Here is a 16,322-nt window from a genome sequence, read left to right as displayed (position 1 = left end):
CTGCCTGTGACACCCTGCCACCTCTTACCTTCCAGATCGGGCCTCATACATCTGGTAAAGGACTTGGTTGCAGCTTAGCTTGGGAGCCCCCCACCCCCACCCCCACCCACCCCGGGGTGCCTGCTTTTCACACATTGCTACCACTCTCCACAGCTCTCCATCACTCTTTACTGAGACCCTCTTCCCCTCTCCCCGTGGACTGGTCAGGGCAGTCAGGTTAACCAGTACTGGGGCTTGGGCGGGGCTGCTCTTGGCTTCTGCACGTCCTCTTCCAGTTACAGGGAGGGCTGGGCCTCGGGAGTGCACACCACCATATGGGTCCCGGAGATCAAACTTAGGTCATCGTGCTTGGCAGCAAATACCTTGGCTCAGCAAATGCCTGAGCCATCTTGCCAGACAAATTGTCTGGTTTTCTACACGTCAGCAACTAATTCAAGATGTTTAAAGAGTGCGGTGGAAAAAGGTCCTCGGAAGATGGCTCAGGGGTTTAAGAGCCTTGGCCTGCTCCGCTAGAGGACCTTGGTTCTGTTTCCAGTACCCATACGGGCGCTCACAACCGTCTGTCACGCATGTGGTGAGGACATATTTGCGGATGAAACATCCATACAGGTCAGAAATAAGTGCAAAACCAAAATGTGAAAAAAAAAATGTTGTACTGAAATGGATATGTATGGGGAGTGTGTGGGAAGCCCTGGGTTCCATCCTGGTGTGGAATAAGACCAGGCATGGAATATGCTTAGAATCTCGGGACTCTGGAGTTGGAGGTGGGAGAGAATCCCAAGTTCAAGGCCACCTTTGCTACAGTGTGAACTGTCTGAGACTTCGTCCTGACATCTTGTTGCAGAACCCAGGCTGTTACCGCCCATCATCAGAAGCAGCTGTGGTCCATCACAAACTGGGCTCGTGGCTGGAGGAGGAGTTGGGAGGGTCATTTAGACCTGCCTCCGACTCACTGAGGCTCACTGCCAGGTGTATGTCTTTGATCCAAGCCCCCACACCCCAACCCCACCCCTCCAGACAGGGTTTCTCTGTAGCCCCTGCTGGCCTGGAACTTGCTCCCTCTATATAGGCTGGCCTCGAACTCAGAGATCTGCCTGACTTTGCCGCCAGGGATCAAAGGTGTGTGCCACCACCTCATGGCTGTAATTTTGCCTTAATTGCACTTGGTCTTGTGGTCATGGGAGGTGCTAAGGTACATATGGGGTGAGGCGGGGTGGGGGTGGGGCTCCATTCCAGAGAGACTGTGTCTATGCAGTTATGGGGAAATGGTTATTCAGGTTGAGGCGAGTTTGTTTCAGTCTGTGTGGCTGCTTTGGGGTCAAGCCCAACAGACTTATTGCTCTACCAAATTGAACTTTGGAAGAATTTATACTTTGGTTTGTCCTTGATGCCCTCTTTGGGGTGAGTGTGTGCTTGTTTTTATCTCGCAGGAAAAGTTTATACAATAGACACTGTCAAAAAAAAAAAAAGAAAGAAAGAAAGAAAGAAAGGAGGAAAGAAAGAAAGAAAGACAAATGGAAGGAAAGAAAGAAAGAGGTGGGCCATAGAAAAGCAGTCTAGAGACAGGACACTATGATGCATGAATAGCAATGTGGTTCTAGACAAGGAATGAGGAGACACCCAGGGTCTGATGCCTGGGTGCAGCCCTGGTTCCTGGGCTCTCTGGGAGTGAGCCCACTATTAATGCTGCTTTGCTTGGCCGTGGCTGACACATTCCTGTACCTCTTTGGAGCCACCGGAGACCTTCAACATGTGGTCAACATACTCCCTGGCCTTGTCGTGGTGGCCCATGAACCAGAGGAAGAGGCTGGCGTAGTACAGGGCGGTGTCACTGGCCGTCCTGCGCATCTCCTTCAAGCTACACTCCAGCTCCTGAACTGCTTCTTCGTCTACATCGAGAAGAGGAGGAGGAGGAGCAGGAGGAAGGAGAGGAGGAGGAGGAGGAGGAGGAGGAGGAGGAGGAGGAGGAGGAGGAGGAGGAGTGAGGACCAGATGTTCTCTTCTGATGCAGCTTACTCTCTCTGCATCATGGCCTCCACCCACTGTGTACACCTGGACCAGTTTACTGTCTGGGAGGCCCCACCCCATATCTACCAGGGTGTTGAGCAGATGGACTAACCCTGAATTCCTGACCGAGGCCCACAGTCCATCCTGTGTGAGAGATGGGAGTCTCCACTAGCACCTCTCTCTGACTCCCTAGAGACCTCAGATTGGGGGCACAATTATTTAGAATGGCTGGGTTTATTTTTAAAAATATCTCGGCGTGGAATGAAGATGTTTTCAACACTCTTGGTCTGAGGGGATGAGCCCTTTTGTCATACTTTCTGCCTGCTCCCCCTCCTCCCCTGAGTTGTTTTCCGACATTAGGGCTTCTCTGAGGCCTGTGGAGTGAGGGTGAGGGATAGCCTGTCTTGGCCGGCTTACAGCGGATCTAAGTTGCCTGTGTATGGTGCCTTCTTCAATGACTCTTGCAAGCCTGCGTCTCTGCTGTTGGCTTTTTCTCCCCTTGGGGTCCAGTCTACCACACAGCCACACTCACCAATGGTGTCACAGCATTTGTGAGCGTAAAGCAGAGCGATGGCCGCGCACAGGGACGTGTCTGGGTGGCTTTGGACTCTCTCCAGCTCACTGATGGCATCGTGGATGTGGTCTGTAGAAAGAGGGTACAATACATAGTTTGGCCCTGGGGCTCCAGACATACGACACAGGATTCCTGTTGGTCACTGCCTGCTTTTCACATACTAAATCCAGAAACAGGCTGATGTGAGAGCTCCCCCGGAGAGCCTGCATTTCCTGGAGGGTGAAGGTCCCTGAAGGCCGTTGCCACTGTGGTCCAGGCCGGCAAGGGGAGGTCTGTGTGTGTACCAGTGGGTGGTGGTCAGAGGACAAACTTAACTGGTTTTCTTTAGGCACCATCTACCTTGTTTGATAAATAACGAAATTATTTTATGTGTATGCAGAAGGCCAGAAGAGGGCGCAAAATCCATAGGAATTTCTAGATGGTTGCCGGCTGCCTCGTGGTTTCTGGGAACTGAATCTGAGTCCTCCCTAAGAGTAGCAAGTGCTCTTAACTGTGGATCCAGCTCTCCAGCCCCCACTTTCTATTTGGTTTTTGGGAAAGGTTCTCGTGTATATGAGGTGGCTTGAGACTTGATATGCAGTCTAAGATGATGTTGCACTTCCAGGTCCTCCCGCTCCTAACTCCCATGGGCACCGCTACATTTGGCCGACTGGTTAAGAACCTTGAAATCTAGAGATGTGCCTGAGAATGAGCCTGGGCATCTTAGAGGGGCTGGAGTCAGTTCTGAGGAACAGGGCATTCCCAGCTAGTTACTCAAGGGCTTTTAGTCACCAATGACAACTACCCCACATGTCCCTAACACTGGCTACAGGCTGCTTGGACAGTTCTCAGCACAGGGCTCTGTTTAAGCCCCACCCCCTGTCATCTATACCTCCTGTGCTACCTCCTGTGCTCACACCTCCCTCTTCTCTTCCCTCGGATCCAACTCTCAGCTTCCAAGTCCGAGAAGAGTTCAACAGTCATTTGTTGAACAACCCATTTTACAGATAGGGATACTGAAGCTCACAGCAGGGCCAGTGAGCCAAGATCTCAAAAGCTAACCTGATATAGACTCTACAGGTTTCTGTTTATCAATGAGGGGTTTCCATGGGAACATAGCTAGAAGCAGGCATCCGGATGCTGCCAGAGGATAAAAGCTAGGATGGTACCTGGGGTTGGAATAATGCCTTACCTTCCCCAAGGATGGCATAAGCTCTGAAGAACTGCAGCACAGGGTCGCTGCTGTACCGCTCTAGGCCCACGTTTGCAGCCTGCAGCACATGGTGGAAGTACTTTTCCTGGCTGTAGTAAATGATCGAAGCCTGCACGGAAAAAACAAACCAAAACAAACCATGGTTGTCAAAGCCCCCGTCCCTCCATGTTTGTTCTGATCCCGATGGGGTGAGACCCGGTCCTGTTGAGGTGCCCCATTCCTTCTCAGTTCTACAAACAGGAAGAGAAAGGCAACACTCAGGCCTCGCCTTCTCCTTCGGCAGCCCTGGGAAGTAGCTCCAGGCAGCCCTGGGAAGTAGCTCCAGGCAGTCTGGCTACCGCAGAGGTTTTAGGTGATAGGGGATGGCTGAAAGATTCCAATTAATACATGATGTAAACGTCAACTCAGGCTCGTCCTAAGCGTGGAAGGAAGAGGACCGAGGAGCAGTCATTGGAACAATTAAACCAATAGTGACAGCGATAAGCTAGGGGCCATGTTCAGGGGCTCCACGTCTGCTACCATACACATCTTGGTATCTTTCACAGCTAACGAAGCTGAAGCCTAGGGAGACACAGCCCATGGAGAGCGCACAGTGGTTGGGGCTGAGATTTCAGAGCGAAGGCTCACTTCCTCTAAGGTTTGTGGGTGTTGAGTTGGGGATAGATGTGGTTAGGTCGTAAAAGCCCAGTGGGCCATTTGAAAGAGCCTAGACATCATCACAAGGTGACAAACAGGAAACAGCTGGAATGGTTTTAAGTAGGGGAGTGAGGTCTTCAGATTTTTAAAACTTTTGGCAGAGCCTCGTGTATCCCAGACTGGCCTCAAACTCAACTACCTTGAATTTCTGACCTTCCTCCTCCACCTCTCCAGTGCTAGGATTAAAGGCACCTACCACCACACCTGCTTTATGGCCATCAGGGCTTGGTGCATACTCTAGGAACTGAGCCAGATCCCCAGGTACCTCAAATGTATATATTCTAAAGAAACGACTCTGGCTGTCGCATGCAGCGATGTGTGGGCGGCTGCAGGTGGTGCTCGGGTAGGGTCAGGCAGAAGTGCTGATGCAAAGAGCCCCAAGTAGAGAAACTGAGCCAGAGGTGTCTAGGGGAGAACATGGTGGCTCTGGCTCAGGTGAACCTTGGAGACATTCGGAAGCTGACACTTCTCGCTGGATTAGGAGCAGAGTTGGGAGGTGGCAACTACTCATAGCATCTACTGTGGTGGGGACAAAGAAGAGGCTTAGGTGGGAGGCAGATGTGATAAGCTGACAGACATGGGCTTGGTTTGGGGGATACGATTAGGTCTGGGTGCTAATTTGAGGCTACGGGTGTAAAGGACACTGGGAGAAATGCATTGGTTAGGGAGTTGGGGAAGATGGAAGGACTTCTGGAGGCTGCCAGAGTAGTGGACAGAAAGGTAGAGGTGGCTGGGGGTGGAAGTGGCAGGAGTAGAGATAGCCCGAGGACAGGCAGCAGGGTGGATAATGTGGCAGAGGTGGCCCAAGGGCAGATGGCCAGAGAGCAGAGAGGTAACCCCAGAACAGAAATGGCCAGAGAGCAGAGAGGTAAACCCAGGGCAGAGCTGTCCTGACTGCAGAAGTAGCCCGGGACGCAGGCTGCCCAGCGCTCACGCACCATGAGGGAGGAGTCATCGCTGCTCATGGCTGCAGCCCGGCTCAGGTGATGCCAGGCTGAGCGGGATTCCCAGCTCTGGCCGCCCAACTCGCAGCCCAGCTCACGGCCGGAAGTCCAAGGCGCGCGCGTCCTTGGCAACCTGGCTGCCGGCCTGTTGCTAAGAACTGTGACATCCGGGAGGGCGTGGCTCGGCCTCACGTGACCAGGCCACGCAGCAGAGGGAGAGGGAAGCCATGGGGCTGGGGGCAAGCAGCGAGCAGCCGGCGGGCGGCGAGGGCTTCCATCTGCACGGGGTGAGCCGGGGCGGTGGGCGGTCACCGGGGAGGGTTGCACAGCCCCGAGGCCTGCAGTGACCTCCCTGAATGCCTTGCGAGGCCCAGAGCGTCCAAGATCCGAGGCCCCTTCTGTAAGGCGCATTGCAAGGGGCTGGGGGAGGTCGTAGGCTTTGGGAAGGCTGCAGAGGGGTGAGATGGCCAGAATGACTGGAGCCAGTGTGGGCATTGGGACCCCAGAGTGAAACACCCCGAGCCTTGGATGGGGCTCTACGTGTCACTTGCAGGGAGGTACGAGCGAACAGGCTTCTGGGAAGTATAGTCTTGTTGATAAAGAGAGCGATATGGAGTTGGGGATAGGAAGATCCTTGAACTCAGCTCCCCCATTTTGCCCCCTTGAAAAGCAGGTCGATGCAGAGCTGTGTGGAGGCGGGCAGGTTTATCAGGTTGTCTGGCTGTTGGGTCAGCCTGCCTGCCTTCATTCCTTCAGACAGAATCTTAGTACCTGGCTCATGCTGTTCTCAAACTCTCAGCTGCTCTTTCTCGGCCTCTTAAATTTTAATTTTTTTTTTTTTTTTTTTTTTTTTTTTTTTGCCGTAGTCCCATTATGTAGCCCTGAATGGCCTGGAACTTGCTATGTAGACTAGGCTGGGCTGAAACCTACAGAAATCCATCAGCATCTGCCTCCTGAGCCACTATGCCTCTCTGGTCTATGTCAAAGCATCAGGGCTTGGAAGCGGTTCCTAGCTGGAGAGCCACGTTGGCTTCACAGACCAGAAGTGACAAGATTTGTGCTTGGGGATTGGCAGACATTGGAATGCATCCAGCCAGGGGTGTTTTAAAGCAGGTTCGTGGGAAGACAGGAGTTCAGGATATTTGCACCAGGGTTGTGGGAGGTGAAGTGGTGTTGGTGGTGGACCGAGTGAAGGCAAGGGTTGAAGGGGAAACAGGTTGATTAGGTCAGAGGATGAGATCCCATTACAGAGATGTACTTTTAGTGTATGTGTTGGTTTTGTGCACATGAGTGTACGAACCAGAGGTTTCAGATCCCTTTGAGTTGGAGTTACAGGCGTTTGGGAGCTGCCACGCTTGCATTCTGGGAACTGAACCCAGGTTGTCTGACAGAGCAATAGGCTCTTTTAACGGCTGACCTATCTCTCTAGTCCCTTTGTTTGTTTGTTTTTGATATAGGATCTTATGTTGCTAAGGATGGCCTTGAACTCCTGATTCTCCCGCTTCTTCCTGAGCATCAGGAAGTGTGCTCCAGTATACCTAGCTATAGACATGTTTTTGAACATATACTGTATGGCAGGCAGAGCTTCGCTTTGGGTACTAGAAATAACATAGTAGACAAAGGACTTATATTTGGAAGCCAAACTGGAGAGAAGGGCAGGCGTAAAGAGCTATGTGGAGTAGGATATTTAAAGGTAAAGGCAGGAGGACTCCAAGTTTAAGGCCAGTTTATGTCATCAAGGCTTTTATCTCAAAAAACATACACAGTGAGCTGAAGAGATGGCGCAACAGTTTCTGACACTTGCTTCCTAGACAACCCAGGTTTAGGTCCTGGTATCATGTGTGCACACAGGCATGCATGCACAAACAAAGCTCATGCCATTGGGTTGTTCTCATCTGCCTGTAACTCCAGCTTCAGGGGATCCGGGGCCCTCTTCCGACCTCCATAGGTGTACCCCATACACACCGGGCATCTGTATACACTGGCATACATGCATACAAAATTTTCTTTTGGTTTTTCAAGGTAGGGTTTCTTTGAGAGCCTTGGCTGTCTTGGAACTAGCTCAGAGAGCCACCTGCCTCTGCCTCCCGAGTACTGGGATTAAAGGTGTGCCACCACCACCGGGCACACCGCATAAATCTTAAACATACAGTAATGTTGCTGAGCTTCCCCAGGGCCTAGACTTGGCATTTTATTTGATATTTATTATATGGAACTGTAGAGGACTTTTGTCACTGTTTTAGATTTGTTTATTTTCGTTTTATGTTTAAGAATGTTTGTCTGCATGTCTGTATGTGCACTGTATGTGTCTGCCACCTACAGAGGTCAGATGAGGAGTTAGGTCCCTGCAATTGGAATCATGGATGGTTGTGAGCCACCCCGTGGGTGCTGGGAACTGAACCCGGGTTCTCTACAAGAGAAGTACAACCTCTGTCAGGAGATTATAAGTGGAGGGGTGACATGCTACACACACACACACACACACACACACACACACTCTTTATTCGTGTGTGGAGGTCACTAGAACTTGGGTTTGAATGACCCTTTCACAGGGATTGCCTAAATACCACCGGAAAAGTTTGTGTTTTTTTTTTGTTTTTGTTTTTTTCTTAACAAAATCTCAATTATTCACTTTTACCAGCGAAAACTTGGGAGCCAGATGCTGGGGTGAAACTCTGCTAACTCAGAGAGGCAGAGAAAGCACCCAGCTGACCTTCCTCCTCAGCCTAGATCCCAGCAGCAATGCCCTCCCTCGTTCACAGTCTCAAAAAACCTCTTTCAAACTGAATGTCCCTCCCTTCTACTTCCTGTGCGTCTCTCTATCCATCCTCCTGACTCCATCCGACCCTCTATGTTTTTTTTGTTAATAATCCTCTGTTCACTTCCTGTCAACTGGTTGCTTGCTCCACCTCTTGATCTATGGTTGACTGCATTTAATCCTGTTTACTGTATTCAAGCAGAAAATTCTCAGATTGAAGGTGTGTGCTAAGGATGAGCCCCACCACAACTAAAAACAGGTTTTCCAGTAAATAACACAATCTCGGGGTTCACAGTGTGTTCCTCCCTCTGAAGGCTGTGGCAGCTCTAGCAGGTGCCACTCAGGGACTCAGTCGCTGCTGCTGTCCGGGAGTTTTTATGCCAGGGCAAACTGGCCTTGAACTAGAGGCACCTGCAACACCTGGTTCTCTTCAGGCTCCTGAAGGGTTCTTCAGCTTGGGGAATCTTGTGTAGGTATTAAGAATCTGAGGTCACCTGTGTCCTGTGCCCTGTCATCTGGACTGTTGCCTTGGGGCCTGGTGGATGCCTGGCCCAAGAAGTTATCAATTGTTCATAGCAAAAGTCTTGAGTCAAAGGCCTGGGTGCATCTCTGGAGTTCAGGGCCTGGGGGGAAAAGGTTGCTTTGTTTGAGCGAGGCATTGGAGGTGGGGCTCGGAGATGTGTTCCTGGTACAGCTTGTGATGGGGGAGCTGGCTGTAGTTTGGAGACAGTGGTAAGTTAGTAATTGAGAGGGACAGAGAGCACCCAGAGGCCTGGGGAGCACCCAGAGCAGAACTGTGGCTGGGTGCCGCTGAGCGCATGGAGAGGCCAGTCCTGACCCTGGGATCTGCTCTCCTTCACTGTCAGGCTGTCCCTTGCCTGCTTGACTGGAGCTAGGCTGCCACTCAGGACCTAGGTTCTTTAGGATCTGGCCACAGGCTGCCTTGCCCAGCCCTTCCTTAGAGTAAGGCCTGGCTGCATTTCTCCTGCATGTCTGGGCTTTCCTGCCCAGTCCCTTCGGCCTCTTAGCCAGCTCCAGTCCAGTTTTGGGGCAGGGGGTTAGTATTCTCCAGGTGCCCCTTACCCCCAGGGCTGTTTGAGTCCTTTCTGGAAGCATTTGTGTATCACAGTCTGGAAAAGTCCTTTCCTCAGAGGAAACTTGTGTCTGGGAAGAAGGTGAGTGGAGAGGTGGTTGATCAGAGCAGTCTGTGCAGAGGTGAGTCCTTTCCATTGGTTCAGGATGGGGTGGCTGGCTCCTTGAGCCTGTGTGAGTCATGTCTGGGCCGGGACTCACCTCTGCCCTGTAACAGGTACAGGAGAACTCGCCGGCCCAGCAGGCGGGCCTGGAACCCTACTTCGACTTCATCATCACCATTGGGCACTCGAGGCTGGTGAGGCTCCCCGCTGCCCCGCCCCCACAGGCTATTCATGTCTGCTTCTGCCTCCTTTTCTCTTCCTGGTGGGTGGACCAGGGCCACAGAGGGGCATTTGGAGGTGGCCGCCAGGCCTAAGAAGGCTGCCTTTCAAGGCATATGAAGCCTCCGGACACGGCCCTAAGGGGCCTTTTGCTTGCTTTGTTAGTTTTCTGGAAGGCTTGGGGAACAAAGCTTGGGGTGCCCGAACTGGGGGATGCTGGTGGTGCTGGTGCTGCCTGGAGCTGGGTGGTGGCCATGGTGGCTGCAGGCCCAAACCTAGCCTGTGAAGCTGGGCCCAGTGATTGTTTCAGCTTGCCCTCCCTCATACCAGGCCCTGACCTGTCCAAGGGTTCTGGCCCAGGGGTGGGAGGTCTCCGACCGAGCCATTTCCTCCCTGTCCCTTCAGAACAAGGAGAATGACACGCTGAAGGCGCTGCTGAAGGCCAATGTGGAGAAGCCGGTGAAGCTGGAGGTGTTCAGCATGAAGACCATGAAGGTGCGCGAGGTGGAGGTGGTGCCCAGCAACATGTGGGGCGGCCAGGGCCTGCTGGGAGCCAGCGTGCGCTTCTGCAGCTTCCGCAGGGCCAGTGAGCACGTGTGGCACGTGCTGGTGAGTCCTGGCAGCGGGTGTGGAGTGGGCGGGATCTGGGACTTGCAGGAGCAGGCTGGCCAGGGCTGATGGGTGGGGCAGGGATCAGAGGTCAGTGCTGGGAGATCTAGTTTTGTTCCAGTGTCCTCGGAGGACAGTGGATCCGTGCTTTGTTAGCTGTGTGACCTTGGGCATACTTGTTTCATGTTGTTGTTTGTTTCACTATGGAACCCTGGCTGGCCCGGGATTCACTATGTGTAGCCAGACTGGCCATGAACCTACAGAGACCCACTAACCTCCGTCTCCTGAGTGCTGGGATTAAAAGTGTGTGCCAGCATACCTGGCAACCTTCGGCGTTCTTACCTTCATACCTTAGTTTCTTTCTTTAAAGTTTTATTACTTTGTGTCTATGGGCATTTTATCTGCATGTATGTCTGTGCGCCACCCGTGTGCAGTGCACCTGGAGGCTACACAAGGACCTTGGGTGCCCTGGGACTGGAGTCACAGATGGTTGTGAGCTGCCCTCTGGGTGCTGGGGATCGGGCTTGGGTCTTTTGCCCGAGTAGCCAGTGCTTGACCTCCACAGGCTCTGTGGCTTTGTTTTTTTTATTTGAAGGGTGGGCCAGCATGAAGTGCCAGAAGCCTGCTGCAGTGTTTCGTGTTTATTTATCCAGGCGGGATAGAGAAAGATGACATCGTAGCATCTCTGGCCTGTTGCTATATAACAGGTACATGAGAGAATCTTAGTGACTGAGCTGCCCAAGATGTTGTTAGCATTAGGTCTCAGACACACACACGCACACACCTGACGCTGTGTGTATCGGTGGTACACTGGAGTTCTGCGATGCTCCGTCTCCTGGCTCTGTGGAGGGAAGGTGCCCCTGCTGGAAGGTTTGCTGGTTGGGGTTCTAATCTGCCTGTGCAGAATCTTGTGGTCTGCACGCAAAGGTGTGCCTGTGTGTAGAGAGCTGAGCAGGCCGACTCCAGAGCACTCAAGGGTAATGCGGTCGCTGCAGGACTGTCCAGCTTCTGGCTTGGGGTGGCTACTTGTTTGGGGTCACATGTTCCAGGGCTTCTCGACTTGGTGGTTTTGAGAGCATGTTTCTGTTTACTTTGTGTGGTGGCGTAGTAAGCGTGATGTTGTCACACGAAGCTCATGCTACAGGGCCACATGGCCTAGTTCCAAAACACAGCTCAGAATTAGTGCTTTGTCCCTATTTGCAAACAGTACATTTGTCTGTGTGGCCTGGCACTCGTGGAGGTCAGAGCACAGCAGTCCTCGCATATGAGTTCCTGGGGACTAAGCTCAGGTCTGGTCGACATTATTTGTGCATTAAGCTATCTTGATAGCCAATCCTTTAAACAAATAAAGTATGTGTGTGCCTGTGGACACGTGCTCATTCTGTGTGTGCCTGTGGACACGTGCTTATTCTGTGTCCAAGATATCTTTGGGTGTTATCATTGGGAATCTTGTTCACCTTCTTTGAGACAGTCTCTCTTTGGCCCGAGCTCAGCAGTTAGACTACATGGCTGGCCGGGAGTCCCTCGGAGCTGCCATCTCCCACCTCCCTAGCCAGTCACAAGTGCACACCACCTGGGTTCTGGAGCTTGAACTCAGATAGAGGTGAACACCCCCAAGAGATTGAGCCACCCCCAAGGCCCCTCATAATGGTTTTAGTAGTTTAGGGCTTTGGGTTGGACTGTAGTGTGACCATAGGCCATGTGTAAGACACCCGTGCTCCATCAGAGCTTTTCCAGGGGAGAAATGAGGGAGCCTTCTGTTTAGCTTTCCCGTCACAGTTCTAGCTTTTTCATGGCTACTGGGGATCCAAACCCAGGACCTCAGGCTTACACGTAGATGACGATGGCAGGGAGATGGTTTTCTTGAAACAGGGTCTCACTATGTAGCTTTGGCTGACCTGGAACTCTGTGTAGGTCCAGCTAGCCTTGAACTCAGAAAGATCCACCTGCCTCCAGCTCCCGGGTGCTCGGGTCTAGAGAGATTCAGTAATGTTTTCCTGGCACAGGCCTGTGGCCCTTGGGGCAGTGAGCCTACAGTTAGATTCTAGACTGTGTGCAGTTGCTGCTGTCCGTTGTAACTTGGGCGAGGGAAGAAACGGGTACCCTGTAAAGAAGTCTTGCTTGAGGTCCCGCTGGGTGATAGAGGATAAGTGTCCTCCCTAGAGAAGCCTCTTGTCTCTGCTTAGCAGTGAGCTTTAGTTTACCATTCTCACCTCAGGACGTGGAACCCTCTTCACCTGCTGCCTTGGCCGGCCTGCGCCCGTACACAGACTACATAGTTGGCTCTGACCAGATTCTCCAGGAGGTAAAGAACCCATGGGGTGCCTGTCTCCAGGCCCCCTGAAGGGCCGTGGGCAGATGTGTTGTGCATGTGTCTCAACGCTGGGAACACCCCTCCGACACGACGCTGTCTCTCCCCTAGTCAGAAGACTTCTTCACTCTCATTGAGTCCCATGAGGGGAAGCCCCTGAAGCTGATGGTGTATAACTCTGAGTCTGACTCCTGCCGGGAGGTGACTGTGACTCCCAATGCAGCCTGGGGTGGAGAGGGCAGGTACTTCCTGGGGTCAGAGGGCTACAGGGCTAGGTGGGTGGGCTGTCCTCGCGGGCATGGGCTTCTGGCATACCGTGGAGGAAACAGCCCGGACCCCAGAGCCCTGAGGCTCATCCTTGCCCAGGATCCTTGCTTAGTCACTGTTGCTGGTTGTGGGTGGGGGTGGTCTAGGTAGGGAGGGCTGAGGTGTGGACTGCCCTGATTGAACACACATCTCACCTTTCACAGTCTAGGGTGTGGTATTGGTTACGGGTACCTGCACCGGATCCCAACACAGCCCTCTGGCCAGTATAAGAAGCCACCCAGTGTCTCACCACCTGGCACTCCAGCTAAGACCCCACAACTTAATGCCTTTCCTCTTGGTGCGCCATCACCTTTGTCCATTCCTCAGGACTCTTCTGCTCCAGAGTTGGGTTCCAGGCAGAGTGACTACATGCAGGTAGGTGGGAGCATCTGTCAGGCCACGGAAGAGAGGAGTGTCTGGGGCATTGGGTCTGCCACCTGGAGGCTATCTAGGGACCGAGAAATACTGTCTGTGGGCCTATGAGGCCCTTGACTTTAAGGGGCCCATCTGCTTTTGGCATGTGGAAGTGGAGAGGTTCTGTGTGGCTAAAACATGCTTTTGGCTCTATTGCTGCTGAGTGGAGGTAAGGCATGGGTAGTCATTTGTGAGTGGGAAACTGCGACTTAGAAATGGGTAGGACTTTGTGCCGTGGTGAGGTGGGGGCAGCCAGACTAGTGCTGGACATGGTAGGCTGCTTGGTCCCCATATGCTCCCGTATTCAAGGGAAGTTCAAAGAACAGGGGTAGTATCTGTGAGTACCTGGGAATCGCCTCAGGGAGCATCAGAAAGCTTCTCCAGTGTGTGTTTGTAGGGAGGATCTGACTGACCTCCCATCACTCTCAGAGAGGAAGGGCAATGCTTCATGCAAGAGTAGGCTGCAGTTAAGTTGAAGTGAGCTGGCTCTGCACTGGATGTTTCTAGGCACTGGCCTAACCCTCGGTTTCTCCTTTCCTGGTACCTCTAGGTCCCTGGTAGCTTTATGGAAGGACAGCTCCTTGGGCCTGGGAATCCTAGCCATGGTGCTGCTGACTGTGGGGGATGCCTGCGTTCCATGGAGCTTCCGCTTCAGCCTCCACCTCCGGTGCAGCGGGTCATGGACCCAGGTATGGGACAAGTCCTGGAAGAGACTGGGTACCTAGAGCCTGATGCTAAAGTGAGCTATGGGCTCACAGCTGGACTTGCACAGCAGGGCCTCAGCTTTCCTCAGGACCTGCTAACATGTCAGTCCAGTCCAGAGGAGAGGAGGCCCACTCTGGGTGACTTTGCAGATAGAGGTGAAGCAGGATCTTGGCCCATTGCCATGGTGTTCAGCTCTGGGTTCTTTCTGTTCCTCAGGGACAGGCGGTCGTAGCCTCGATGGGGTTAGAGAGAGAATATCTGGGTCTGAGGGCAAGTTAGGTACTCCAGGAATATGGCAGAGGGGAAGATAGGCTCCCACGTTTCCAGTCGAGGTTTTACACCAGCAAAGAACTGGGTTTGCTTTCCCTCCGCAGGCTTCCTGGATGTGTCCGGCATGTCCCTCCTTGACAGCAGCAATACAAGTGTGTGCCCCAGCCTGTCATCTTCCACAGCGCTCACCTCCACAGCTGTTTCAGCCTCAGGACCAGAGGACATTGGTTCCAGCAGCAGTTCTCATGAGCGGGGTGGTGAGTGACCTTCAGTGAGAAATCTGGGGAGAGCTGCCCCCTGAGTTCCCCAGTTGGGTTAGAGGTTGGCTGTGTCAAGGGATTCACGATTGACCTTTTAACTCTCGGCCAAAGCCTGGGCTGCAGGGGTAATCATGAGGGTGGGTCTCCTTAGCCCCACCTTATATTTCAGGTGAAGCCACGTGGTCAGGGTCAGAGTTTGAGATCTCCTTCCCAGACAGTCCAGGCGCCCAGGCCCAGGTGGACCACCTGCCCCAGCTGACTCTCCCTGATGGCCTCACATCTGCAGCCTCACCTGAAGAAGGGCTGTCTGCAGAGCTGCTGGAAGCACAGACTGAGGAGCCCGCAGACACAGCCACCCTGGATTGCAGGGCAGAGACTGAGGGGCAAGCCAGCCAAGCCCAGGGTGTCTCAGAACCAGAGCCTGGGCTGTGAGAACGCCCCTGGTGACATTTGGTGTGGCTTCGCTGTGTAGCTCTCTAGGGTGCGGCCTCTAGTGAGGCACGGGCTTTGCTGGAGTACATGGTCCTGGATTGATGGGGCAGGACACGGGAGCAACATCCAGCTTCTGTAGAGGCAGGAGACGGAATCTAAGGCTGTGTCAATGAAGCATTGGAACTTCATGGGGAGGGAGAGGCAGCAGGCCCCATCCCAGTTATCATGTGAAGATGGGGTGAGGGACAAGAGGCTGTGTTCACAAGCAGCCATACCTGTACTGAGGTGGACCCCAAGTCCCAGTGCCCTTCCTCATCCCAATCCTTAGATTGGATGAGAGGTAGTATACTTGGCCCTTTCTTTCTAGGTCCTTCAGAGGGATCTACCTCTGCTGGCTGTACACTAGCCCCAGGGAGCGGTGGGAAGGAGACATACTCCAGTTCTTGTGTCCTATGCTCTCTCCCTTCAGCCTTTACATGCAGACATCAGGCTGAATACACAGGGTATAGCTGGCTCTGATGGTAGACAGGTCAAACTACGCTTACTGTCAAAACCCCCTACCCAACCCCTCTTGCCCTGGCTTCCCCCAGGAGAGCTGGATGAGAGTGGGTAAGGCCCCTCCCATCTGTCCTCAGGGTAAGGGAAAGGTGCCTTTAGAGGTTCAGGCTCTGAGGGGACATCTGCGATGCTGCCTTGCTACAGATGGCACCAGGCATGTCCTCTGCAGCTCCAGTCCCGTGTCCTTGCTAATCTTCGTAGGCTGCCTTCGGACTTGTTTTCTAGCCTTTGTCCCACCATCCACAGACGGTGTAACTGTTCAGGGCACTTGGGCTGTTAAGCCAAGGACTCTCTCTGTTCTAGGAAGCACAGGCCAAGTAGTATAGTGGGCTAGGTCCCTGGATGGGCGAACACAACCCCAAGCACTAACTAGGAATACATTTATTGTGGGGCCCCCTAGGGCCAGTTTAATTTAGCTCTGTGGTTAGATACCTTGACCACCAGCTGCCTTCACTGGAAGATTCTGCTCCCCAAGACCCCCGTAAGTGGGGTGAGATGGATGCTGATGCTGTTTTAAGTATGAATCTCCAGATGTTTCATTCCTTGTAATCTGTTGTGGGGGAAAGTGACAAGTAAAAAAATAAACATGTCCGGCACACGGAGATATTTGTAACTAAAGCTTTATTCTATACAACTTGAAATACAGACTGACCCTTTTGGCATTGCAGACTGTCCAATTTCTGGAAACATTACTGATTTTTGACTAGAGGGGAAAAAAGTACAACCATGCTGGGGTAAACTCCTCCATGGGGCACACTGCCTGTGGGTCAGTACTGCACCAGTGAACCAACAAGCAAAACCTATGTTTAGTGCAGAGGCCCCTCCTGCAAACACTACCACCCCACCCCTTGCTTTTAATTTACAGCTATGA

General features: G+C 52.8%; 2 protein-coding genes across 6 annotated transcripts in view; one reads left to right on the top strand and one right to left on the bottom strand.

Moving 5' to 3' along the window:
- The window catches only part of Ttc21a (tetratricopeptide repeat domain 21A), a 34,472-nt gene extending 28,904 nt beyond the window's left edge, over positions 1-5,568 (bottom strand). For both annotated transcript variants that reach the window (XM_034484117.2, XM_076917741.1), the window contains exons 1-4: positions 5,408-5,568; positions 3,753-3,882; positions 2,540-2,650; positions 1,723-1,889 (exon numbers count right to left, since the gene is read on the bottom strand). In XM_034484117.2, coding sequence (XP_034340008.1) covers positions 1,723-1,889; positions 2,540-2,650; positions 3,753-3,882; positions 5,408-5,434 — 435 coding nt within the window. In that variant the 5' untranslated portion in view covers positions 5,435-5,568. The remainder of the gene's footprint in view (positions 1-1,722; positions 1,890-2,539; positions 2,651-3,752; positions 3,883-5,407) is intronic.
- A 24-nt stretch (positions 5,569-5,592) lies between these two features.
- Positions 5,593-16,053, top strand: Gorasp1 (golgi reassembly stacking protein 1). 4 transcript variants are annotated; one of them, XM_034484561.2, is made up of 9 exons: positions 5,593-5,700; positions 9,481-9,561; positions 9,992-10,081; positions 12,414-12,500; positions 12,618-12,748; positions 12,977-13,187; positions 13,777-13,915; positions 14,306-14,458; positions 14,631-16,053. In XM_034484561.2, the coding sequence occupies exons 1-9, from the start codon at positions 5,641-5,643 to the stop codon at positions 14,891-14,893; spliced, it is 1,215 nt and encodes a 404-aa protein (XP_034340452.1). In that variant the 5' UTR covers positions 5,593-5,640; the 3' UTR covers positions 14,894-16,053. The 4 variants fall into 4 exon arrangements, with proteins under 4 accessions (XP_034340452.1, XP_034340451.1, XP_076773861.1 ...); XM_034484560.2 differs by having other exon boundaries at positions 9,992-10,195; XM_076917746.1 differs by lacking the exon at positions 5,593-5,700 and adding an exon at positions 6,334-6,526 and having other exon boundaries at positions 14,631-15,042.
- Positions 16,054-16,322: the final 269 nt, after the last annotated feature.

Source organism: Arvicanthis niloticus, chromosome 21 (genome assembly GCF_011762505.2).
Source record: "Arvicanthis niloticus isolate mArvNil1 chromosome 21, mArvNil1.pat.X, whole genome shotgun sequence".
Taxonomy (NCBI): domain Eukaryota; kingdom Metazoa; phylum Chordata; class Mammalia; order Rodentia; family Muridae; genus Arvicanthis; species Arvicanthis niloticus.
Note: the sequence above shows the minus strand (reverse complement) of the source record. Positions and strands in the feature narration are given on the sequence as shown.